The sequence below is a fragment of the Gymnogyps californianus genome, chromosome 1 (assembly GCF_018139145.2).
Source record: "Gymnogyps californianus isolate 813 chromosome 1, ASM1813914v2, whole genome shotgun sequence".
Lineage (NCBI taxonomy): Eukaryota > Metazoa > Chordata > Aves > Accipitriformes > Cathartidae > Gymnogyps > Gymnogyps californianus.
In genome coordinates this window covers 212,510,254-212,536,740 of record NC_059471.1, presented here as the reverse complement: position 1 = coordinate 212,536,740, position 26,487 = coordinate 212,510,254, and the positions used below count along the sequence as shown (strand labels likewise).

General features: G+C 41.0%; 1 protein-coding gene across 1 annotated transcript in view; it reads left to right on the top strand.

Moving 5' to 3' along the window:
- Positions 1-26,487, top strand: part of CELF2 (CUGBP Elav-like family member 2) — a 377,390-nt gene that overhangs the window by 279,724 nt on the left and 71,179 nt on the right. Inside the window, exon 6 of the mRNA XM_050914110.1 lies at positions 22,243-22,291. Coding sequence (XP_050770067.1) covers positions 22,243-22,291 — 49 coding nt within the window. The remainder of the gene's footprint in view (positions 1-22,242; positions 22,292-26,487) is intronic.

The window sequence follows — 26,487 nt, the reverse complement described above, 5'->3', positions numbered from 1 at the left end:
TTAGGATAAGCGCTACTTAGCAACAACTAAACCATCAGCCTGTTATCAACATCATTCTCACACTAAATCCAAAACACAGCACTGTACCAGCTACTAAAAAGAAAGTTAACTCTGTCCCAGCCGAAACCAGGACAGTTTTCCAGCAACTGGTCCTTGGAAGGGACAGTGTCAAGACCTTACAGACCTCCTAGTGGCAGGCTCGGCTTTTGAGGGTGTAGAGGATGGATGTGCCATCCTCAGAGAGAAAGGAAGGCTCTGAGGGACGATTCTCTTTGAGACCACTTCGGAGCTCAGGTTGAATCTCAGTATCCTCTGGGTCTGCAACCCCAGTTGTTGGTTCCCATCCCCACTGCCAGAAAATGCCGAGCCCTTGGATGAATGCTCTCTAACCCAATTCAGCTAACGTTGCATTTAACGCAACTCGTTGTGTAATTGCTCTCCAACATGCTTTGAGTCAAATGGCTGTGCTGACTGGCTGGGTACGATGGACACTCCAGCGGAGGTGGTCCTGAGCTGCTGGAGCAGCACCCTGCCCAGCCAGCATCCCTGGGTCCAGGTTGGGTGTGGGACCCTACCCTGAAGCTCTGCCACAAGATCTATACATCGCTCCCCTTAGAAGCAGAGAGGGGCCTTTTGTTTGCTCCTCTGTTCTTCCCTGAGCCCCACGAGCTAGCTGTTGTGTTTTGAGAGATCTTAGTTATCCCAGCCGGTGACTCGGAGGGGCAGACTCCTTCCCTGACCTCCCCATGTACAGGTGGCAAAGCTGGCTCAGCTCTGCATCGCATCTTACTTAGGCAGGGCATCATTTTCTCCTCTGCTTTTGTACAGCTAACGAGCATGCAGCAGTTAAACAGACTACTGTACCTTTTAATTTTTTTTTAAATAAAGCTCAAAAATATAATATTTTTTTTTCTAATGTGATCTCTAACTCTTTGTCATTTAAAACTTGTCTTTTCAAGCTGTGTTTTTCTGTCCTGACTGTGAGGTTACAAACTTTTCTTTTAAGGAAATGTGAAAATTACATTCCTGTGACTCTGGGGCCTGGGCTTTAAAAATATTCCTGATACTGCCAGTGATGTTAAGATTTTACTTTGAGATAAGTTGTTATACCTACTTTTTAAAGGGACACATCTAATAAAGAGAAGCAACTCAAATACAGATCCATTACTTCTCTTTGAGAATGATTCAGCATAGGTTATATAACAGATTCTATATTTTGCACGTGCTGTATGCTGACATTCAGCATATATGGTGATACTGTTATGCTGCATCTGTGTATTCCTAAAATAACTTCATTTAAGCACACTTTAAAGTTGTGGCACACGTGCTGAAAACACTTCACGTTGGCAGGATTCTCCTTATATGAATTTTAGCAATTTCCATGTTGTTAGCTCTTGCCCGCTAAGCAGCTTTCACCAAACGAGCAGGAATCAGTAGTGGATAGGTCCATGTGCGAAACAGTCTCAGAGCAAATGGAAGCAATCTTCTGGCAGGGTTACAACAAGAGATGAATTTGGATCAGGTTCATTTGGGCATCAAGTGTCAGCTTGCTTCCAGTAAATGAGATATGGTATGTAGGAGGTTCAGTAATAAGGTGTCTCCTGGAAACAAAAGAATCCATGCCTTCCACTTTTACTGTAATACCACCATGCGTCAGATAAGAGGCATCCTTAAATAGCCCAGGAAGAAAATCCGAGGCAAAGGCAGGTGATTTATTGTGTAAGGTAAGGAATGATGGCAGATGTAGGAGCAGGGGGCTGCAGGGATGCTGCGGCGGTTGGAACTCGCTTGCATCTTACCTGTGAGCAGGTATAACCCACACAGCTGCAGAAGCATGGAGGGAAATACCTCTATGTTCATTAAATGATAGAGGCCAGATTATTTCTGGGCTTAGTCTCTTCATTTTTAAAATGCAGACCTGCTCCACATGGCTCGGTAAGCAGGTTTTGGATCAGCATTCACGAAGCCAAAACCATGTTTTTTTAGTGTGAAATTTATCCCCCTTCCAAGACTGCACATTCAGTTTAATTTAGGTAGGTGTTTGAGCAAAGCCTGCAGTGCTCTCTTTCTATATCTACTTTTTGCATGGACCTCATCCTTAACAGAGACATGAAAACACGAGCGCTTTATCTGCTCCTTTGAGCTGCGCTCTTTTAGTGGACATGAAGAAAATAAGACCAGACATAAATGATTAATGCAGAATCTTGGAAGAAAATATTGCAGGGTGCCTTGCTGTTTGATTACAAGCCTTGGAATTAGTCAACATTTCCATAATTCTAAACCAATATACACCTGTTTTCCCACTGTGATGTGAAGGCACAACTTAATTTAACAGAAACCCCGCTGTGCTAAATCTCTCATTAAATACCAAGCTAGTTCTGTAATTTAAAGTTGCAGCACCACTATTTTAACTGAATTGCCTTTGTATTATAAAATTAATAAGAAGTTAATGATGCACTTTGCTGTATTCTCTCAGATTTTTTTTCACAGCAACAACAACAAAAAAGAAAGATAAAGAAGAAAAACATGTCACCAGCTGACATCTCAAGGCTTTTCTGGTTTTAATCATTTTCCTGAGGATAAAATTCATTTAAAAGATTTTTTAAGATTTTTAAAAACTTTCAGCATAAGTAGGATCAAACATCTTTTTACTCATGATTAGTATAATCTCTCTGTTAGTCATAATATTCCTTGTCATATAATGGAGCTTTTATCTTGCCTCCAAAATGTATTTAGATATCCCTTGTTATGGTAGGATTGCTACTAGGCAGAAAAGATACACAGTGTTTGAGAAATACAGGCATATTGAGATATATATATGATACATATCAACGAAATAGGGACAGTTCTCTTCGGTTTACTTGGTGCTGGCATCACGAGTAGCTTTTATGTCTTGTAAATTGTGGTGGTTTAACCCGGCAGGCAGCTAAACACCACTCAGCCGTTCGCTCACTCCCCCCTGCCCGTGGGATGGGGGAGAGAATCAGACAAAAAAAAAGTAAAATTCATGGGTTGAGATAAAGACAGTTTAATAGAACAGAAAAGGAAGGGAAAATAATAATAATAATAATAATAATAATAATAATAATAGAATTAGAATATACAAAACGATGCACAATGGAATTGCTCGCCACCCACTGACCGATGCCCAGCCAGTTCCCAAGCAACGGCCCCCGGCCAGCTTTCCCCCTCGTTTATGTACTGAGCATGACGTCCTATGGTATGGAATATCCCTTTGGTCAGTTGGGGTCAGCTGTCCCGGCTGTGTCCCCTCCCAGCTTCTTGTGCCACCCAGCCTCCTCGCTGGTGGGGTGGGGTGAGAAGCTGAGCAGTCCTTGACTTAGTGCAAACACTGCTTAGCAACAACTAAAACATCAGCGTGTTATCAACATTATTCTCATCCTAAATCCAAAACACAGCACTGTACCAGCTACTAGGAAGAAAATTAACTCTACCCCAGCTGAAACCAGGACATAAATGAACAACATTAATTTCCAGATGTGTCTTCAAATATAACATGCAAGCGCATAGCTCATATCCTAGCTCATAGGGATGCGGTTTGTATTATTCAACTTACAGGCAGGTTTTCTTGGAACATTGGTCTGGATTTTGTTTTAAAAGGCAGAAGGGAGAAAAGGGAAAACTTCAATTTGAATGTAATAATGATCTTAGAAATGTGCTTCTTTGGGATGAGATGTAGAACTAAGGCCTTAACTAGTCTCATCTTCATTAAGAATCTCATGGCTTTGTTAGAGGTGTTTAACTTCTATTCCCTAAACAAAATAATCCAATAAATTCCTCCCATCTAAATTTATTCTGTACCTTCAGTTAGATGTAATAATCTTAGTCCCCGCCGTGCTCTAATTTGCTGCTTAGTGAAAATTGGCTTCTGTATAGAGAGCAAACCTCGAAGAGCTGTATGCAGGGACTGCTTTAGCTGCCTTTGTGGCACTGACAATTTTGTTCATTTTAGTTTTAAAGTTCATTAGTTTAAAAAGAGAATGTGCTGTGTTTTGCTAACTAGTGAATCTGGTAGGATTTCCTGGCAAGAGCTAAGTGCAGATAGGTAACACAAGAGCGCTGTATGTTGGTCGGATTCTTGGAGCCCAGTTGCTGAATAAATACACCTTTAATCTCATGCAGAAGCTATTTGAAGTCAGGAATTGATGGGAATCCATTTGTAAAATCTACCCCTAAAACTCTTTGGAGTCTTTGTTCTGTATTTGAAGTTAGATTTAGATTGGTTTAGTGGTGGACTTCGCAGTGTTAGGTTTACAGTTGGACTCGATGATCTTAAAGGTCTTTTCCAACCTAAATGAGTCTATGATTCTATGATTTATCTGACATGGCAATGATTATTTGTTGCCTATATGTATATTTTTGCATATATCCTCATAGCTAAGGTTATCACAGAAATAATTAACAGCCCGCACTGACTTAGGTCTCAGCACTCCTGTGCGTTCAACAGACTAATGGTTTACGTGGTTTTTATTTCAAGTGGGATATCCATGTTCCAAGTAGCAGCAAACCCTTTGTATTGAAGTTCTCGCATGAAATTAGGACATTAGCTGTATGAATCAATTTAATTAAGGGTTTAACAATGGAGAAATACAGTTTTGAGAAAGCTTTTAATATTTTAAGAGCGAGGTGGAGTTTGTAGGATCTAACTGTCTTGTAAAATATTAATGGCTTCCTTTTTTGCCAGATGTTGTCAAGGGAAAGATTTTTCAGTTTTTATATTATAAGGGTCACTACTTGCTTTATTAAATGCTGTTTACGTGATAGGGAAACAGGACTGTCTTAAAGGGAACTTTTCCCTAAGTGTTCTGCGCTGGCTGTAAGGAAACCTCAGGGTCCATTTAGGGGTGTAGAATATGAAAAACTAATCTTTAAAGAGGAACTTAGATCTTTCTTCTCTTTTGGTGCCCATTCACAGTAGGGTTCGTTCTGCCCTACACCAGGCTGACAATCATCGGCGCGATGCCAGTCCGCTTTGGGGCTTCCCCTCGCCCCCGCAGACCGGCTCCGGTTTCATGCTGAGTGTAAAACACACTTGGTCATGCTACGTGCCACGGCGTCGGTATCACCTGTATCAGCAAGGCAGCACCACGGCCTCTCCGGGGGCACGGGGCTTAAGGGTTCGTAACGGGGGAGAGAAATCTCAGCACTGTGCTGAATCGGTTTAGCAGGTTATTTAGCCTTCAGAATAATCTGTTTCAAAATGTAGGCATCCATGACGACTTACTATGAATCCACGTTCACTTTCTGATAAAATACCGTTTGTCCAACAAGAAGCAAAAAACCAAATATATTTCTGATTTTCACTTTACATCCTGAGCTCATTTCTAATTAATATCCTGGCACACTCATTTCTGGAGTAGCGTTTTAATATCCAGTCCCCTTCCCTGCTTTAGGCCTTATGAGTTGTCAGTACTATATGAACATTATGTAAAAATTACCTGTAATAAAAACGTAATCATCCAATATGACTTGAATAATAGCCTGAATATGAGGTATCAGTGACTTTGAGAGATTTTGACAAACAGAAAGGGAATTCAAAGAGCAATTAAGTTAGTTAAGGGATTGGAGTGATTGATTTATGGTGACAAATTAAACTAATTCAGTACCCATATAGCATGGCCAAACGCTGTTTAATGAAGGATCCGAAAAGTCTAGAAATGTTTAAATGATAAAAACAACCAGATGGGAAAGCAGAGAATTCCCGGGGAGCGCCTATCCCTAGGAACTGAGCTATAAGACATTGAATGATGTTGAGAAAGTGAATCTGGCCCATTTCTTCCTTTAAAATACTATGCAAATGGAACCACTTAAAGATACATTTTGTCCAGCTCAGAAATGACTTTTTATTATGCAAATGCACCACTTCCACCTCTGCCCCTCAAAAAAAGTTGCACTGACTTTGCCACTTAAATGAAAAATCTATTTGCACTAAATTCAGGTACCTTAGTAGAAAGGTTGGGTTTGCAGCTACCATTACTGTGAAACACAGAATGGATCACCAGCTCTGAATTCATAAAACGGTAAAAAGTGACTTAGGAGCCAAATGAAATCCCTGTAAGTAGCTGAACTTGCAGCTTAGTGGCAAAATGATGGGTGTTGTGCAGGCATAGGGAGAGAGGCATATTGACTAAGTGAAAATAACTTCTCTAAGTTGAACAAAATATTTAATTCGTAATTATATTGGCCTTTTTTCTCAGTGAAGGATGGGGGGCAGATTCAACTTCCCGTACAGCCTGATCATTAGGATAGCTTTCTGGTATGTATAAGAATGCAGTTCATATCCTCTCTGGCTTGTTTGTTGTAAAGATGTAACTTGAATTGACCTAACAGAGCCTTCACCACTGGACTTAGTTGAGATTGGAGGTCACCATTTCTCCTCTTGAAGCTGTTCCATGGTGTATGAAAATATTAAACTCTCATGGGGTTGAGAGAAAGCAAGTAAAAGCACTTGGTTGCCTAGTACTGAGGGCAGTGATTCAAGAATTGTGATATCTGGATATAAGTCCATGCTCTAAAAAGTATTTTTATTATTTGGAAAAGCTTCAAAGGTCTGGAAGATACTCTCCAAGAATAGGGAAGTGCAGGAAGATCCATTGACCTGAAGCACTGGGAGAAGGAGTCTAAACTTTGGTCTGCCTTACTTGGGGGGGTGATGCCCCAGCCTAACCCCTGGGGTATGTCAGGAGGGTGCAGAGCTGCACAGGGTACGGGCATCAGGGAGCTGTTTCAGATCCTAGGCATTCCTATGAGACTGTTGCTTTTCCCTGGTGTAGCAGATCTGCTGAGAAGCAAGAGCACATTAGCCCAGCTGCAAATGCAGTTAGATGCACCCTAGTTTTTGTAGATAGCTCTTTTGGAGTAGTTCAGGAATTTTTTTGCACAGCTTTGCAGTATAATAATATTGGGATGGAAACTAAGTAATGCATAATACTGGCTTAACCTCCGAAAAATTCCCTGATGTGAAGCCCATCCCCAAAAGGCCAAACTGTTCTGGCGTGTGACACTGGGCTTTACCTCTGATTTCCATAACTCTGGACAGTTGAGGTCATCACTTTGCAAAATGCCTCCAGAATTTTATGTCCAACTTAAAACATCTTATTCAGCGAGGCTAGAGGATCTGTTCACAGGATATCGCTTTCAGGCTGGTACCCAAAAATCACTGACTGGAGAACCTTTTGCTGTGCACTTCAGAATGGAAAACTCTGAACAAAATTGAGAGGCCATCACTGGAGTACTCTAGGGTATTGCAAAGCTCGCCAAGATTTAGGTGGGATGCTTAGCTAAGGATAATAGCCCAGGCACTCTCTTAAACAGCTATTTATCCTCCTGCTGGTGTTAGCTGTTTTCCGTTATCCGGAACAGAAAGTACAGGTGCTTCAGTCAGCCTCATTAGCACCGTGACACAAGCTATTAAAATTGTCTTCGTAATGAAAAACTAGTTCAGGGAGCCTTCCTAGCTGTCTGACTGCTCCTACAACAGTGAAATTAGAAAGGCAAATCATAAACAATGTTGCAAGCATCAGGAAGTAACATCATTAGAGATGCCCTTGGATGCCATTTACCTGCCTCGATAGCAATGTTTGGCGCCCGTGGATCTGAGTTATGTTGTGACTAAAGAGCCTGGGCTTCATAGCATGTTTATAACAGAGAGATTGTTTGTTCAGCATCCTTCTGCCATTGTGTCCAACCCTGTAAGCTGTGCTGCTTCTTTCAAAGACCTCTGCTGTGTGGTCTGTGGCTCTAGGTATTGCTATCGAAGGGATGCAATGTTGTCTCGTTTAGCGTTTGTACTCCCGTGGTGGTGCAGGAAGCTGAGGCATCCCTAGCTAGCTTTCTCCCATCTCAATCGGGTAATGAACCACGCTGTTTAGATGCACCGTGCTGTTGTATGTGACAACGTACATGATGAGAGAGAAAAAGTAAGTTCTGTCTTCTCTGTGGTCATTAGAAACCCCATAATACGTCCTGGAAAACCAGGTGAAACTGGGTGGCTTGACTGAGCCTCCTGCTCTAATAACACACTTTGGGCAATTATATTCTGCCTAATTAAAAATATTCTTTGCAGATCCAGAGAGGTAATTGATTTTTTGCTCGTTCTCCGGAAGAAATTATCATCCTCATCAGCTTAGTTGGAAGACCCACTTCTTTGTGTGCTCTTCCCCTGTGGTGTGCAGAGTAATCCTTTCTCCTCTTGCCAGCAGGGTCGCTGGGGCTGCTAGAAATGCTCAGGGATTCATTTGGGTGCAAGCACCTCTTTGGGGTACAGACGTGTTCATCTGATTGTCATGGTAGACATCCAAAACCTTTAGAGACACTAATATGGGCTGTGAATTCCCACCCTGAAAAGTTAAGGAAGACCTCTAGTTGCAGAGCTTATATTTCAGGCTGTCAGCGTATGGAGCAAGTGATCAGCACCCTCTAAAACAGAACGCAAATATCATTAAAGTGTTAAATACCTTTTAACGGGAAAAGCAGTACCAGAATGGGCAAGGCTAAAGTTTGTCTTACTTTTGGAACGATCCATCTTTTCACTTGCAGCTTTGCTGAAATCGGTAATGGCTTTGCTCCCAGAACATAGCCTGAGTATCTCCAGGAGCAGAGAGAAGCAGTCATTGAAAAACATGCCACCATAACTCCATTTATTAGCGAAAGCCTATCTCTATTGCCTTGTGCCAGGGAAGTTAAAAAAGCAAAAACTGCAAAAGAAAAAAAACATTGAACTAAACAGAGACTTAAGCAGTGGTAAACAAAATGTAGCTTCCTTTGTGGTTGATTTTTATCCAGCTGCAGCCAAATATCAAAGCAATATCAAAGGAAAGCTACCCATTAATTAATTCAGACTGACTTCACAAAGCAAGCTGGAGCTTTTGCTGATATCTGATTCTAACAACTTCCTAATCTTCACAAGTTGTCATTAAGAGTGGCATTAAAGAAGTCTGCAGTCAGTCCCAGCTCTCGCCCTATTGTAACTCAGAGATGGGCTATCTCCCATCATAGGAGCGGAGGGGGGATATGCAAGCAGGGGTTAGAATAAGCAACTTTGCTTCTTTGCAAATGGAATCTGCAATGTATCAGGGAATCTCATGAATACATTGCCTTTGTCGTTCATTCTAGGAACGCTCACCCAATCCCACTTGCAACCATTACAACTTGCAGCGAGTTGAAATTTTCTCTTCTGAAGGAGAAACACAGGGGAAAAAAAAAGAGAAAGAAAGAAAGAAAAAAGCTCATGTCTGAAAGGAATAATTGGAAGTCTGTAACGATCTTTAAGAAAGTATGAATAGAGCCTTATCATTGATTTCAAGATAGAGAACATAGGATTCTGAGTTGAAGAAAATAAGATTGTGGAAAATAAGACGCTAATCAGAGGATAAGATTAGTTTTAAACTAAGAACTGAAAGTCAGGTACCTCCATAAGTGAAGCTTGTAATTCCACCGCGAAAATAAACAAAACACTCTGGTGTTCCTTACCGCTGCCAGGATCTCTCAATGGGATTACAGACTCATGCAGGGATGCGAGGTACATGATACCTTTATGCTTCCGTTCAGCTGTGAATGGCTCAAATGATTGAAGGGAGTTTGTGTTCTAGACCATCACTTGAGCAAGTATCTGCCAGACAGCGACTCATATTATTTTGTGGCCAATTCATGACAATACCTTAGAGGAAAATGTGCTGTGTTATTATACAGTATGTTCGTTTCAAATATTGTGAGGAATAAAGAGAGGATAAATGCTGTTGCGGGAGTACCTCACCAAGCATCCACAGCAGCATGGATGTAGATGGTGCATTTATTTCCTCCAGGGCCAAGTACTGCCCAAATGCCAGTGACAAATGGGAATTATTTTTGATTATACACAGAATTGAGGATTTACCGTCTTAAGAGGTGAAATAAAACTTAGATCAAGTATCAGGAAAAAACAGTATTTGTCCAATTAGAATAATCTTCTAAAAGAAACAAAGTTAAATCCCAATCCTTAGGGGCACTTGGGGTAGGAAAGAATTAGAAAATATATGATAGGCCGTAATCCTGTATTGGCATTAAGTCATTCGAGATGAGCTACTGGATTTTTTCATCTCTCATTTCTGCAATTGCTAAGAAGTGAAAGAAATTGCTATGCTTGTGTGAATATAGAATCCTCCTATTTGTACAAAAATACATGATTAACCCAAAAGAAAGGTGTTGGTAAGTAACAGCTACAGTCAGTTTAAATGCTGCGCTTATATCCTTGTGTCTGGGGGGCTCTGAGGGTTGCTCAGGCAGGCGTGTTCCTTGCCTCTTGTGACCCTATTCATTTTGCAAAGAATGACATGGATTTATCCCAGTTTAAAAGTAGCCGGATAGCTAACAGCCCTCGTGTCTGGCACTTGTCTTCCTCCCTGTTGCCATGAGAGCCAAAAATAGAGGCTGTGACTTTGTGAAAATTTCTTTTCTGCACCCATGCCGTCTTCCCCTGCGCTTTCATTGCCCTCCGCTAGCTTCACCAAAGCTGCAACAGCCCTCAGGCTGCATTAGCCCTGCTCAGAAAAAATAGCATACGCTAAGAAACCGGGAGTTCAAGACTTCCCCGTAGCTCCAAATGCTACCTTTGGAGCAGGTGGGATGAGTGATGTAAGAGCTTTTAGCTCAGTTGGTTTTATCAGAGGACCTTCCTGATAGCTCTCCGTGGCCTCCAGCTGTTCCACCTGAAGCCATCTCCGCAAAGAGATTTCTTTGACCTTTAGGCAAGTCGCGCACAAAGATGCTACTCATGGGGCGCAACGCAGAGAAAACTTCTAATTGAGTAGAACAGCAATATGAAGAATAAGTAAGAGAAGATAGCTTTTCACATACTGGCATTTATAGTCACTAAATGAAGCATGTTGGTGCTTTTTTCAAGGGAATCAAGGGGCCCAGTCTCTGGAAAAATGCATTAAGGTTCATATTTGGGGTCAGATGCTAGTTCAGAGCTTTGCAAATGGGTGGAGGCAGGTTGATTTTGGCCTTACTGTTCCTGATACTGTCCCTTTTACTAATGAAAGCTTAGTCACAGCTCAGTCCAAATACCACAGCCAGCTGGAACTGACTCATTCTTCAAAAATATATGTTTCTGCTAATGTTGCTCATTTATTTTTTTGTTTGTTTAACTCCCCAAGCACCTATTGAGGGAAATATTTAAATACATTAGAATTCCTTAAGATTAGCATTATAAATGTATGAATAAAAAATACTTTCCTTATCCCAAAGAAAGCACTGGCAAAATACATTAACTAGAGAGATGCTAAAAAATTAAAGAGAATGAGTTCCTACAAAGGGTGGTTAAAAATTACATGGTTACTTAATGTGATTCTTACTGCTGTTCGTAATTGTATGTATACACAACTAGACGTTCATATTTTCGTGTGGACAGTGTGTGTTTGTGTACGCTTGTGGCTGGAGACTGCAGTAACGTTCTGTTTTCATAGATGGATCAAATATCGAGCTATCTTTTTTCATTCTCTCTCCACAGCCAGATTATTTCACCACTGCAGAGTATTGGCATAACACTGAGAGCTTTTATTTGGATGCTGATACTGGATAGTTGTGGAAAATTCCTGTAACTTCAGCTCATGGAGAGCTTAAATAGACTTTATGAGCCATATCCTCATTTGGCGTAAAATATTACAGCTCTGCTGGTTAAACAATAAAACTGTACTACTTACCGCAGCTGATCTCAGTCAGGAGAGTAGGATTTTTGACATCTTCATTCAAAACCCCTTTTCTACCTGAATGCTTTGGCTATTCCCTGAAATATTTAAAGAGGCATGCGTGTTGACAAGTAGTTTGGGGCTCATATCTGACCTTTGAAGAAATCTAGATTAGTCTGTGTTTGGTAACAGGGAGGAATTTGACTGCCTGACCGACTGCTGGAGAGGTGGGAATTGTGAATCAAGACATGTATTCTGGACTCGGAACTGCTCTGCACCTTTCCTAAGTGAAAACAGCAACAGCCCCACATCATCAGTGCCAACTCTTTCTATAAATTGTACCCTTTTGCTCTAATTTAAAAGGTAGAATTTCAACAGAGGTTATAATTTGGATGCTTTGGGGGGCTTATTTTAGACTTACCTCAATCACACTTTTTAGCTATAAGATGTTCTTGCTGGTACATTGTAATGCAAATATGAAAGCCTTCCAACAAGAACTTTAAAAAAGCTTTACATAAAAAAAAAAAATAAAAATCCCATAGCCTGGAATTTGAGTTTTGTACCAAATAATAGACTCTAGTTTCTGTCAGAAGAGGAGACCAAGTGCATTGTTGGATCAAGGTGACCTTCCATGCTGCAGAAAGCGTCAGGCAGAAGATCCGCTTAGTAAATGAACAGAAAAATCTGTGATGTGAAACTGAGGGAGTGGTTGAGGCTGGTTTCTCTCTTATTGAATGAAAGCCAAAAATGAAGAAGAAAAGTGTGGATGAGATAACGTTGTGAAAGAAACAGAGGACCCCTGACTATGCTTTCTTGCCTTTCTGAAATGTTGCTGTCGCTGGTCATTCCCTTTAAAGGGTTATTTCCTGAATTTCAGCTTGGCAAAGGTAGAGGATATTGCTGAGCATAATCACATGGTGTTTTCCCAGAGCATAGTTCACAGAGGAGACAGTACATGCAAGCACAGAACAGTGTAAATCTTAAAATAAAACTTCTGCAAAACAAGCATTTAATATCCTGGTAGCCATGCCCTCAGTTACAGCTGAGTTTGTGTTTTGCATTACAAAAGCCATTGCATGTTTTTAAAAACCTTTCTTTTAAACTAAATTTCTTCACAGTCATCGGTAGCCTAAAAGAGAATTTATTTTTGTTTGGGATTGTGTTTTGGGGGGAGGAGAAGAAGGGGGTAGAGGATTGCTTTGTTTTCCTCACAAGTTTCTAAAAGTCATCCTAGATGTTGATGTGGAATCAGAGGGATTTATGTAGAAAGGGAGGGGTTTCAAGTGGACCAGGCTCAAATATTAGCACCCTAAAATGGTGCCCGCAGCCTGAGCTCCTTGAATGTTTCCATTTGGCAGCAGGAGAGGTTTTCTTAAGATGGGAATATTGTCTTGAGTCTTCACAGATTCTGAAGTCATAAATGAGAAGGGCAAACTTCCGTGAACATGCCCGCAGGAGTCAGTGCTTCCTAAGCAGGGGATTTGACTTTTGCTAGGAGAAGAAACGTGCAATATGCCTCTCAGACTGCTCCAGTAAGCACAAGCCTCTGCTCTGCTGCCTTCCCCTTCTGGGATGGTTAAGGCACCTCTGTTTCTTTCCCATGGGACGTGGGAAGACTTTTCATAGAAGATGAGATAATAGGTAGCGTGTTTTGGCTTTGCTCTGGCTCTGTTTTCTAAATATTAATATGGGGGGATGGAAAGGGGTGGTGCTCTTAGATTTGAAGGAAAAGTACTCCTTTTTAAGTCTCAACCTTCTGTTGACTTCTGGAAACCAACAGCCGATTAGGGAGATGGAAGAAAGTACGGCTTCAGAACACTTGAGTCATGTCCAGTGAGACATTGACTGTAAGGCTTGTGTCATGCCGGGAATTGAGTCCTGGCATTTTAGGTCGTGCTGGGCAAATCCACATGCTGCAGCGCAAGGCTGCGTTAGTTCTTAGCTGAGATCCCAAACCCACAACAGTTTGGCTGGCATTTGGTTCCTCCAGCTATCCTGGATTACTGCCTCAGGTTCTTACGTTACCGCTTGAGTAGGTTATCTAGGGAGTAATATTGTAAAAAAAATCTGCTTGTGTGAAGTACACCCACTCATTAATGCCTTACCTATACTTGGTGATAAAACTACGAGATTTTGGCTTGAGAGACTTGGCTTCGGTTGTGGAATAACTCCAGATGAATCATGTATAGCCTCTGTGCCTTTTTTCTCCCATCGTTTTCCTTTCTGCTAAAAAGAGATAGCAGTGGTAAGCACCTCACAATGGTGTGAGGAGGAGAAATCAATTAGAGCGTGAGGAGCTCAGGCTCTGCTGCGGTGCGGACGGCTTGGCTGCCTCCCTTCGGATAGTCTTTCTGGGCCATGCCGTGCCTCCCTGCATGACGCTGGGCAAATCACTGCTTCACCATGCTTCGTTTTCTGCTCCGAAACAGGGGCAGTAATTTTTGCTCCTCGCAGTTACCTTGAATGGGTGTTAAAACTCAGTCAATTAATGTCATGGAGAGACTTTTGTTATCTTTCTGTGCCTTATCATTTTAATGCAAAGGGAAAAAAACCCACATTGGCATGCAAACGTCAATTGGCAAAATGTCAACAAAAGTTATTGCCGCTGCAGATGAGATGGATAACTCTTGCTGTTAAAATAGTATCTGATATTTTGCTCAGATGTCTAATGGGTTTGCTTTTTAAGCATGGATGATACAAAATATCCCCAAGGCATTATTCCCAACAAGATATAGAATCCCACTTAATGTCTATTTTTAGGATTGAATAGGTTCTGTAAAGGCTCATTTGTTTGAAGAAAAGGTACTTAATCACTCTGGTTTCCATGTGATTTTGAAGAGAGAAATTCTGGTCGTACCTCCCCTTCCTTATCTCCACTCCGTTTGGCTTGCATGTGTCCTGGAGTTGCTGCCATTTGTGTGGGTGGTAAGAAATGAAGGAATTAAATAAATGGAGTAGAACTGCTAACAGAGCAACAGTAGTTATTTGTACATTAGGAAGTAAAGTTGCCACTTCTAAGACTGCCAACTTTTTCATTTCTATATGAAGGTACAACTTTTAAAGAAGACCGAGTGTTATAGCCTAATTAGTAAGTGTACAGGAGGAACAGCAGGATGCGGGGGTGACTGTGGAAGGTATCAGTAAAATATTACTATTATTTTAAAGCGCAGCATTGTTTTTAGTCTCTTGAGCTAATGTTCAATTTAACTTGAATTTAAAACACGGAGTGTAGCGGATTGCAAATGACTGAGTTGGAAAGCTTCCAAAAGTCATTGAATTTCAGCAGTTTTAGTGTTCTCCGGTAAAAGAAACAACTTGTTTTAAGCAAGCTATATGCTTGTTTCTGTGCTCTAAATAGAAAATAATGATGTTATGCATTACCGCATGAACTATATTTGGCACCCACCAGCAATATTCATTTTCTCCTGCTTCTCTCCCTTCCTCCTTCCCTCCCTCCCTCTCTCCCTCTCGCTGTCTCTCCAAAATATGCATATATATATATATATATGATGTCTGACAGTAATCTAGGAGGCCAAGTAACAGACCACATTCTTCTACTACTAAAATTGTATGAATACCTAACACAGTTTAAATCCCTTAAATTGGGATTTATGAAAGGATGACAGCAAACAATCTTCTGGCTATGCCATCACTCAGGCAGTTACAGCTACTGATTTGCATTTATTTGTGAGACCCTATGTGATGGATGCACATTTGTCCTCCTTTTACCCATGAATAAACTGAGGTAAATGACTTAAACCAATACCGGGAATCCAAAGCTCTGCCTGTGCAGGTAAAGCAAGCAGGACCACAGCATTAGTCTCGGTGCTGGTTAGCACTTTCCTGCCCGGTGTGTGGGCATATTTGAGGGAATAACATGGGCTAGACGCTGTTCCCACTAGGCAGTATGGACAAGGGCACCCTGTTTTGAGAGGAAGGGGAAGTATAGCTGTGTAAATGCAAGCTGTGCCACGCCACTTCTCTTAAGAGTCAGAGAGCAGTCCCTTGCCTCTTTTATTCACTAGTATTTATTTGGCCTCAGAAACTGTCTCCAGTTCACGGAGAAGTTCCCTGAAGCTGTAGCCAGATATTGACTGTGTAATTCAAGTTAGTTTGACCCTAGAGAAGGTGTTCTAAACAGTTCTCTTCGATAGGAAAATACACCTCTTTCACTTCTGGGAAACTTGTGTTACTTGTGAGTCACGAGGGTTTAAAAAAGCAAAACCAGTTGGCATTGAAGTGATGTGAGAAATACGTTCAAGAGCTCCTCCAAAAGTATCCTACTGAAAAACTTGGGAGCTAAAAGCTGAAATGAGGACTGGGGGGGGTGTAGAGGTGTCTGCACGTAATAATCCAGAAAAACAATGATCTCTGAAGACACTGAAAATCATTTAATTCTCTGGTGCTTATGGACCATTTTCTCTTTTTCCCCCAGTCTTTTGGTAGGTCAATACATTCCTTCCTGACTTCCAGACTCAGTGAAGGTGTTCAGGAAGCTGGCAGGTAGAAATTTGGGTTCTTCTGTTCCTTGGACTACTGGTCTAATTAAGCTGTACTCACTAATTGGATCAGGAGCTAGGAGAAAACTTTAAATTCATTCCCAGACCAGAGTTAGGCAAAGAACGTAAATTTTTCCCACCATTTTTCATGCTCGTGCCTCTTTAGGTGCTTTTCTTCTCCTGTGCCCTTAGCCTCTCCCTGCTGCTCCTTAATATTTTCTTCCTCTTTGGTTTTCCTATTGGTTCCAAAAAGTCTATGGATTTGTAATCCTTCCCTCAAGAAGAATATTAGGGTTTTATTAAGGTCTGACATCTCTTCTTCTCTATCCCACATTCTCTCCTGCCATTTTACAGTTCTGAGATGTACAAAATGTGAAAGAAGTCCCCTTTGGCTTCAACAATGATTAATGCTAGCAAGAAGCAAGTCCCAAAGTGCTAGAAATGACAAGATACATACAAGCTGTCATCATTTAATCCTGTTGCAGTTTGTTTGGTTTGGATGTTACCCAAGTAACCCAAGTTCTTCAAATTTACCCTTTGCTTGGGGGAAGGTTTAGCTCAATTTTGTGTTCTGTTTCCCCGCGATGTGGTCCGCGAGGGTGACAGGTAAGGGACAAACTGAGCTGGGGCATGGCTAGAAACTTACAGCCGTGGCAGATGACGGGGAAGAGAGGAAGGGGACAGGTCTAAAGAGGGCTAAGAGCTCTAGAAATCTGCTGATGGCTTTAAAGGGTTGTAGAAAGATGATGAGAGGAACAGTAAAGTGTGAACAGTCAAGGATAACATCCTCCACACACTTTCCCTAAACTCCCACGGTGTAAAGTCACACTGTGCTTAACTTTAGAGGACTTTTAGGAGATGGTCTTTGACTGACATACTGAGCTGGGTGAAGGCATGGGCAGGTTTACGTGCATTCAGGGTCCTTTCTTGACGAGTGGTTTTCTTTCCTCAAGGCACGAGGAATGACAGGAGCGAGGCACGTGCAGTCTGCAGTGGCAGGAATGGAGAATAAAAGCTGCTAATAGATGTAGTAATCGTGTATGAAGGTGTTTTTGCAATGGACCATAAAATAATGATTTTTCATAGTCTAATTACCTGGCCAGAGTTTCGGAGGTGCTGAGGACTCCTGAATTTCACAGACTCAACACCGCTGCAGCAAATTGAGCCCATCAGCTCCTTCATCTTCACTGAAAGGCATTTCCTGCTTTTTAATCACCAAAGTCCTCCGTAAGACAAACGTACTCACATATATAACAAAATACCTCTTATTAAACCAACCAATACAGATCATTTAGAGCATTGACTGCCTCGGCCTGCAAACCTTGTGTCACTCGCAGAAATTACTGCTCACAGGAAGTCTTTAGCCTACCTAGAACATCTGAGCACCCATTTCTCTTCAGAAAATGGATGGAAAGCAGGTGCCCAAAAGCCTTTCCACCAAATATGCTGACAGCTCTGAAATGAGATTTAAGCCATTGCTGGTGACGCGGTGGTGACTCAGAGCGTGCCAATCCCATGCTCGGCTGTGCCTGGAGACGGTTCTTCCCCATTCACCCCTAGCGCTCCGGGCTTAAGATTACACCTGATTTGAAGCATCCTCTGACTAAATAAAACAAGCCGTAAGCTGACCGCCTCGTGCAATGTGCAAGCACACAATAGTAATCACAGCTAATGACTCTGCTAAATGCTAGGCTGCACACACCTCCTTGTTTGGTGTTTGTTTTGTATACAGAAGGTAACATCAACTGAATAACGAGGATGCCAAGTTACAGATGGGGTTGTGGAATCGTATTTGACAGCCGATTAGAGTAATCTGACAGAAATGATGACTTAATCACCACGACAGACTCCAAATTCCCAGATAGAATTCCACCCAGGTTAATCTAATTTCCTTGCAATATTTTTGCCAGAAATAGACTCTTAGCCGGCTTGTTTTCTCCCATGCAGATGTCACATGGCTTTGACAAGAATGTAAATAAGTAGCGTTATTATTGTCGAAAAGATGACTTTGAGGCTCTAAATCTGGAGAGGATGCATGCCTTTGAGAGGTTTTTGGGTTGTTCTGCTGTGTTTCTTTCTCTAATGAAGTTATATTTACATACAGTGGATGTACTCGGGAAAAAGAGGGATAAAAAAAGATGTAACTAGTCAATTGTAATTCTAGGCCAAGGCTCGGTCCTGCTGCTGCCCTCGACATAGCCAGCGGCCAGATTCTCATTGATTTTAGGGGGATTTTCAGCATTGCTTGTTTGACAACTGTTTCTTTCCCTTTTTGGTTCCTGTGGACCACATCAGCACCCCTGCTTGGGATGCACCCAAGGAGAAATGGTGACGTGCTTGGCCTCGAGCTTTGCGTGGCCTCCATGACAGCACAGGCAGCGGATGGAGCCTCCGCTTTGCTGCCAGCTCTGCTGCGAGGCACCACGCAATCTTGGGCAACAGGCATTTGCCTGCTCTTGGTTGTAAAACAGTCGCATGGTGTGTTTTGAGACCTATGGATAGAGAGCACATATAGGAAAGGTAGGTCATGCTGTTACTGGCTGCACAAGTGTATTCGGTAGAGCTCTCTAAAATATTGCTGAGGAGAGGTTGTTCCTTACAGCCCATACTCCAGTCTGGTTTCGATATCCCCATGCACAGTGCTTGCCAGGGGAAGCTGCCCACACTCAGAAAGAACTTGCCTGAGAGCTGTGTTGCTCTCTTTTACTATCTGGTCTGATAGTAATGTCTTAATGTCTATAAATTATTTACTGCAGTTATTTTTCTTCTCTTGCGTATCTGTTAATTGCAACTGTGCGTTCATCAATACTGTATTTTCATAAGCAAAGCTTTCTTCAAGCACAGAAGAAAATGCTTCCTGTTTTTCTGCGTGACAACATGACATACTGAGAAATCACTTACCTTGAGATCCATAAGCGTATGGCTTTGTGATGTATAGCTACAATAACAGCTTTCTGATAAGACATGAAATCCTTCATTTCAGTAGATGACATGATTCTAGTGGGTGGCATCTAATTTGAAACAGGTTTATATCATCTATAATCTTTTGGAGGGCCTCAGAAAGCTCAGCTATTTTATTATTTTATAGCCTGCGGTTATACAAGCAAGATATAAAACACATAGATTATTTTCTCTTTTGCTCATCGTAGAGTGAAAGGATAGTACCTATTTAGCCTTTGTCTCTGCCCCTTTAATTTTTTTATTCACTGCACACTTCTTTGAGATTCATTCTTTTCTTTTCTTTTCTTTTTTACACCTACTTGTAAATATTTTATGGGTAGAGAGCTTATAATATGTATTGTCACGGCAGTTGTCTCTAGAGGTCAGCAATGAGTTTAATAATGAGATGCGAACCAGTGACTCTGTAAAACCCATTTCAGGTTATAAATGGCATGTTTTATTGAATCTAGTGTTAAAGGTTGTTAACGTATCAGTTGGTGATGGTCAGGGTTAAACAAGCTTCAACACGAGCCCTCTCATGTTAGGAAACTGTCAGTAACGTATTTTTCCACCTTCCTCTTCGCTGAAGCCATGTTTGTGTATTGCATCCATTTTACTGTGGGTATTCTGCGGTTTAAACTCTCCAGGCCTGATCTGAATCTTTTAATAGTTTTGCACCGGTACGATTTTGTTAAGCACAACGGCATCACTCCTGACTTCAGCTTGCTGGTGCGAAGAGAATTTGGACCATAGGTTTTTAGCAGGAACCTTTGAAACCAAGTCAAAACCCAGTTGAAGCGTCTTGTTAAATCTTGCCTCTTGCTTTGTGAACATAACAGATTACTGACTTACTTGGGGTAATTATGTATAACAGAAGAGGATGATTTCTGATGTGGTAACTGTGTTTGTCAGGTAACACTGATCTTTATGTTGTGACCGTGGGGCTGCAAAAATAACTTCTTCACAGGAATTTGGTCTAAAGTTGGCTTCTCTGGTTCAGGCAGTTTGAAAAATGAAAGGTTTTTAACATTGTTAAAATAGCCTTTATTCAAAATATCTCCACTTAGGGGCATATAGATGCAGCTAGAAAGAGTGATTCTCTCTCTACGAAAGCTCTGGATTTGGGTCGGATTTTTCTTCTATAACCTGCATATTCCCAAATTTACAATACTCAGTTTTCTTTCCTCTGTTTTCTCACCACTCCATTGCTCCTCAGAGATGTCAATGCCTGCAACGGGCTCATGGAGCAAGTTATACCTTTTTTCTTCTTTCGCTTTTTGCTTGCTGAGTGGACATGCTGCATCACATTCCCATGAATTTAAAGTCTCCTGCAGTGCCCAATGTTTTGTTGATGCCAGGATAAATGTTAAGCACTAGTTAAAAAAGATAGAGTACAATAGAAGTTCCCTTTTTTCTATAAATTAGATCGAATAAGAGTGGTGGCAGACAAGTGCTGGGCTATTAAAGTCCATTTGGGAAACAAATGATTCAAAGAGAACAGAATTGTTAAAATTGAAGCAAATTTATGCATCCTGGTGACTATATCCACCTTGTGGCTTTGCCTTTTCCTTAGGGCACAGTGGGGAGTTTTGCAAGCAGTACAAGAAATGCATTGATTTGCAGGGCCAGGGAGCATTCTGGACTTCGAGTAAATCTTACGGAAACATTCACAGCAATATTTTATATTTTCTAAAGAATCTAGCAACTGTGTCCTTGGAGGTTAAGTGACTCCACCAAAAGCAATGCAGATTTGGTTTTCTGTGCTGCTTTGAAAGCACATTTGATATGAGTGCATGGATGTTCTCTCCTGCTCAGCTGTTTTTGTTTCCCAAAGTTTGCCATAACAGTCTTTTATAAAAAAAAAAGGAATTGCCTCTGACATTTGCAGGCAATGCTCGGCTCTGCTGCACTGAAAAATGATACAAAAGCAGAAAGAGCATAGATTTTTTTACCTGCTCATGTGAAATGGTGAGGAATTTCTGAGGAGAGAAAAGGCAGTGGCCCTGCTGCTGCCGGAAGGTTTGTGCAGTCAAATCCCAGCAATTCTGCAGAGCCCTATGAAAGAAAATAAAAGTGGAGGTTTTTTGCAAGCTTAAATGTCTCCCACATTGAAACTCAATGTGAGGTCAGTTCTGAAGGCTTTTGAGAAGCTGTAAAAAAATTTCTCTGAATCCATCACAGTGGACACACAGCTGGCTATAACCAGTGTCCAGTGGAAAAGCCACACACTCTGATCAGAGGGAGCTCAACTGTTGTGGTGTCGCTATTCCTAAAACAACAGGAAACGGCATTCATAAAAATTTTGTTGGAGTTATCAACAATTCAATGTGGGGGGACCATCATTCAGTAATGAAAGCTGAGGACACACCATACCGACCGTGCCAAGGTAGGATGCCGTATGATGTTCAGCATAGCATGCTGCACACCGGGGTTGGTTTCTTTTGCAGTAAGAGGGAGATGAATGGAGGAAGAGGTTGAAAAGAAAAAAGTATTAGGAGTTTTTATGGAAGCCAGGATTGTGCCATGTTGTGATGGAAGCTTTATGAATGAATGTATAATGTATTTAAAAAAAAAAAAAAATATGAGATACTAAAGAGCTATAGGAAGCTATTATAGGAAGCATGAGTTTCTTCCTCTTCAGTCTTGAAAGAATCAGCACATGTTTTTTTAATTACAAGCAAAGTTCATTTGTCAAACTCAACTCCTCTGAGTATGTTTGAAATGCTTGCTAGCTCTTAAATTACTTGAAAATTCCATCTCGGTTTTGGCAGTGGTTGAGCTCAAGGAAAAAAAGTTGGTAAAACAGAAACCAAGCATGCCATAAACTAATGAGGGCTGTAACTTTAGAGGTCTTCTGAAACTAGATACAGCAAATTAAAGTTTTATATGAGTCCTGTGGGCCCAATGATCTATTTTTTTTAATCTTCCTGGTTATAAAATGCTCCTTTACCATTTTATTTTTTCTTAAAAGCCTGTAATATAGTGTTATTTTGGATTTATATCATTTCAGCATGTTTAATATTAATTATGTATCTTTTTAGCCCTTCATTAAAAACATGATTCTTGATTTTTTATGACTATCCAACCTGCCTTACTCTTTTTCTTTTTTTTTTTAGATGCATCATCCTATTCAGATGAAACCCGCAGACAGTGAAAAGTCAAATGGTATGTGTTTAATTTATTTTTACTTAATTGTGACTCTCTCTAAACTAAAGCAAACACAATATTGCGAGAGTTTTTGCTTTACTCCTTGTGTGGTGAACATGATATGAGGTAGTTTCCCTACACTTGACATGTTGGGGAAGATGTTGACCTGCTCTGAACTCCCATTTATCCTCTGCTTTAAAGAAGGAAGGAAATGTTCTGAAAAATGGTCTTCCTTGTACCCGCTGTATGTCACGGCCTACCTCGCTACGTACGTCTTTCTGTCCCTCGTGTTCTCCTAGCAGTGAGGTGATGCGGGAGCACCTTATATTGATAAGATGGAGATGAAATTTTAATGGTGAAAATAAAAAAGAAAAGAAACAAAAAACATTCCTGTGTTAACAAACCGTGTAAGCAGCTGATGGGCTCTAAAGTTTTGCATAAACTTCCTTTTTATAGAATGATGCTGTTCTGAATCTGAGCCAAATTTAGGTTTTAATCATATGCTTGATTCTGAACTGGGAAACCCACCTTGCAGCTCTCTGTATACTTATTCCTCTCAACGACTGTAAAATGAATCCTATAAAGACAGCAATATCCATTCAGAATACTAGGGTACTGCCTAAGTGGATGTATATGACATGCAAAATAGACGGCATGCTAAATCTATTAAACATGCCAGGTTTGTATATTCAAGGAAATAAGATAATCGGATGGTAACGCAACCTGACTGTGTATGATTCTTTAAAAATATATACATGTGTATATTTTGCCTCTTGATTCGTTCCTGTAATTTTCTAAAATATATGTTAAAGATATCATCTGCCTTCTTAGATTGCAAGAGCTTCATTTTCCCATAAGGCCCACATAATCAGAGCTGGTTCCTCCAACAGGCATCTTTGCACCTCATTAATTAGTAATCAGGGCAGAAGCCGTGCACTTAGAGATCTACATACCTGCAAATGTAAATTATGATTGGGCTCTAAATCTCTCCACAAGGCTTTTTTAAGGCTTCTTTTTTGCTAATTGTAGTGCATCCCATTTTCAGGCTTCTCCCAGGATTATAAAGTTTGGAAGGAAATTAAAACTTCACGTTATGCTAGGTTTCCTATTATGACAACTTTCAAAACAAAATTGGCCACAAGCACAGGAAATTTGAGCCGTCACCCATCTGTAAGGCAGTGGTGTTCTCTCTCTTAGGTTGAGTTTTAGCAGTGATTTCTTGCTGTCTTTGAATGCTCAGAAGAGAGACCAAGGCGTCTGCATGGGCAGAAGGACCGAACTTTTCAGGCCCCACTGTGGTCAAGGAGAACTTTGCTGTTGGAGTCCAAACTCCACTTGCTAGTATTTATTGTGCTTGCAGTGGGCAGAATTTTCCTTTATGTACAGGAACACAGGCCTGGACCCTCTGAACTAAGTATAACCTCTGTGGGTTCTTGGCAAATTAGAAAAATAAGCAGCAATGGGCCAAAATGGACTCCCAATTGGTTACTTGTTCGTTACCTGAAGTTTTTCTTTCTAAAGGAGACTGAACATATTGGCAAAGCGCTATGGGGAATTATGCAAATTCTGTCTTGGTCTGCAAGTAGCACCTGCTTGGAAAGCAGGGTAGGTTGGCTCCTCGGTGCTGCTGTTAGACTGGGGTTATCTGCATGATACTCCTGTCTGAACTCTGGGAATACTCTCTTGTTTTCTTGCACCTGTCCCTAGCATGAAAATCACAAGGGATTAGGTTTTTTTGCTTTTTTTCCTTGCCTTTCTTTGTATTTTGGGGAAAACACATTGACAGATCAAAGGTTGCAATTGTCAAATTAAATACCTTGTTAAATTTAGACTCCTGGGGGGCGTAGGAACTTCTGGTAGGCATGTTCTGGGGGTGCTGAACTCTTCTTCTTTAATGACTGGGGAAACAGAAGGCAAACTAATACCATGATGATGGTGACAATGGTACAACTCCTCAGAAAGATGGGGCGTAGGCATGGGATCCATGGAGGAGGTGAGAGTTTGCAAGCAGCTTGGAGAGCCAAAAAAAGAAAGAACAGCAGCATGGGGGATGCGGAGGTCTGTTTGGCACGTGTTTGCCATATGCTTCAGGCTATCCATCTGAGGAGGTATATTATCCATGCCAACAGCAAATTGTAAACTGTACCTCTTCAACCAGACTGGTAAGTTCAAAGGGGAAAAGAAAGAAGGCATGCCAAGGCATCTTGGTTTTCACGATCCGTGATGTTTGAGCTTTTGAGGAATGCTTGAAACCCTTTGATTTCTGAGTAGTGGGAGGATCCCACTACATTTTATAGGTAAAGTGGTGTTCCTCAAGTTTCAAAGAGGTTAAAGAAATTCTCTTGGTCAAAATTTCCAGATAGCTTGTGGAAAGATATGTAGGAGAGGTTGAACACTCATTACAATTCTTCTGAGCTTGCACATGTTTGTGAAGGCTTGAGAGACCTGTTCAGGTTCCTCAGGGAGGAGGGAGAGGCCCTTTCATTCATCTTACAGAGGTTTTTAAAGAACAGTATTTGCTGTATGATAAGATGTCCCCTGCCCATCTTGAGTCCCTTGCAAAAAGATTTGAATGAGCATCCAAGCCCAGGAGTACCAGGATGAAATGCTCCTCCTTCTCCATCACTGTTCCTGTCTTTAGATGTACGCATCACTTCAGAAACCTGTCCCTTAGCACAGAAGTCCAAGCTCACCTCGTGGAAGCTGGAAGATGGGTATGGAAGAGGCACCTCCTGTACATGTTTGACTAAGTGCCTGGGCACTTCTGCAGAATTAGGACTTCATTAGCAACCTGAAGAGCTGTTTTCTTCTGGATAGGAACTGGGTGGCTGGTAGATCTATGCAATCATCTCCATTCCTTCCCTGCGTACAGTAGCTCATGTGTCTGAGTCATCTCTCTGCTTGTGCAGATGAAGCAAAGCTTAATTTCTTCCACCAAGCTTTTAGCAGCTAGAGGTGATGGGGGAAGACTTGCCTTTAGATCTAATTAATTTGTCTACCCGGGAGGATTCTGAAAAGGCTTTTATTGTTGAGAAATGTAACATCCCTGAAAGATTTTCCGATGATGAATTTTGTAGTGTGTCCTGGTCTGATCACCCATTAGGTCTAGTCTGACCACCTTTATATTGATAGGTGGTTATTTTAGCCTACCTACAAAGTTTTGGTTAAGGATTACCTGCCTGAAAATCATGGGTTTGAGCCTTTGAAGGCTCCACCATTGCTAGATTCATCTCAACTGTGAATCACTCACAGTATTTGTCCATTGAAGCATATTTTCCCTTTTTCAAACAAAGCAGGTTCCTGCACTCTAATGCCGAAAGCACATAAACACATGCTTGTCTCTAAGATGTCTGTGGCCATTAATATGCTAAAATTTAGTAAATACTTAAATGTGTCTTGGATCAGGATTTGAATGCAGTCAATACTTTCAGGCACATATCCTGCGGACGGTATGCTCTTAAATGGATCAAAGCATCACCACTTCAGGGAAAATGACAAAATTCTCTATTAAAAAAAAAAAAAGAAGGGGGGGGTGTAGGTGAGTGATCTTATAATTTATTTTTATTTGTTTTATTACTAAAAACTTTAAAAAATAATTTTGAACGTCTAAGTGGCACAACTTTGCCGATTTGGAGGGAGCAATTAAATGCCATATGTTAGCACTAACATAGAAAAGTTGATAATTAATGCAGGCAGCTCCGGATCCAGGTGTGACTTTGACAGATTATATGCAAGGGTTTTTCACAGGCTTACAAATAGGGATAAAAAGTCTGTTTTCCCCCCTTCCCTTCTGGATGGAAAAAAAAAAAAGCAAAACCAAAAAAAACATTTATACATAATTAACTATTTCTCGATTTGCTCAAAAGAGAAGGCAACTTCTGTATGGAAAACGCACTTTTTAACTGACTGTACTCCTCAAAAATGTATAATAAAGGGATATAATTTTGATTTTTCAGGACAGAATTTTGGGGGTTTAGAATAGAGAAGAGGAAAGTTTGTTGAATCTTCAGGGAGATTTCCCATGATTATTACAGGGTTTAATTCTTTTTTAGCGTACAGAAAATAATCTCTGCTCCTTTATTCTCCTGGGTTAGCACAAGCGATCTAATACAGCCTGCAAGAAATGCTCATTACCAAAGCAAATTGAGTAAAGCTAAAAAATTAGACCCTTCAGGATGTTATTCTGCAAGTTGGATGTAGTGCTGTCAGAAGGC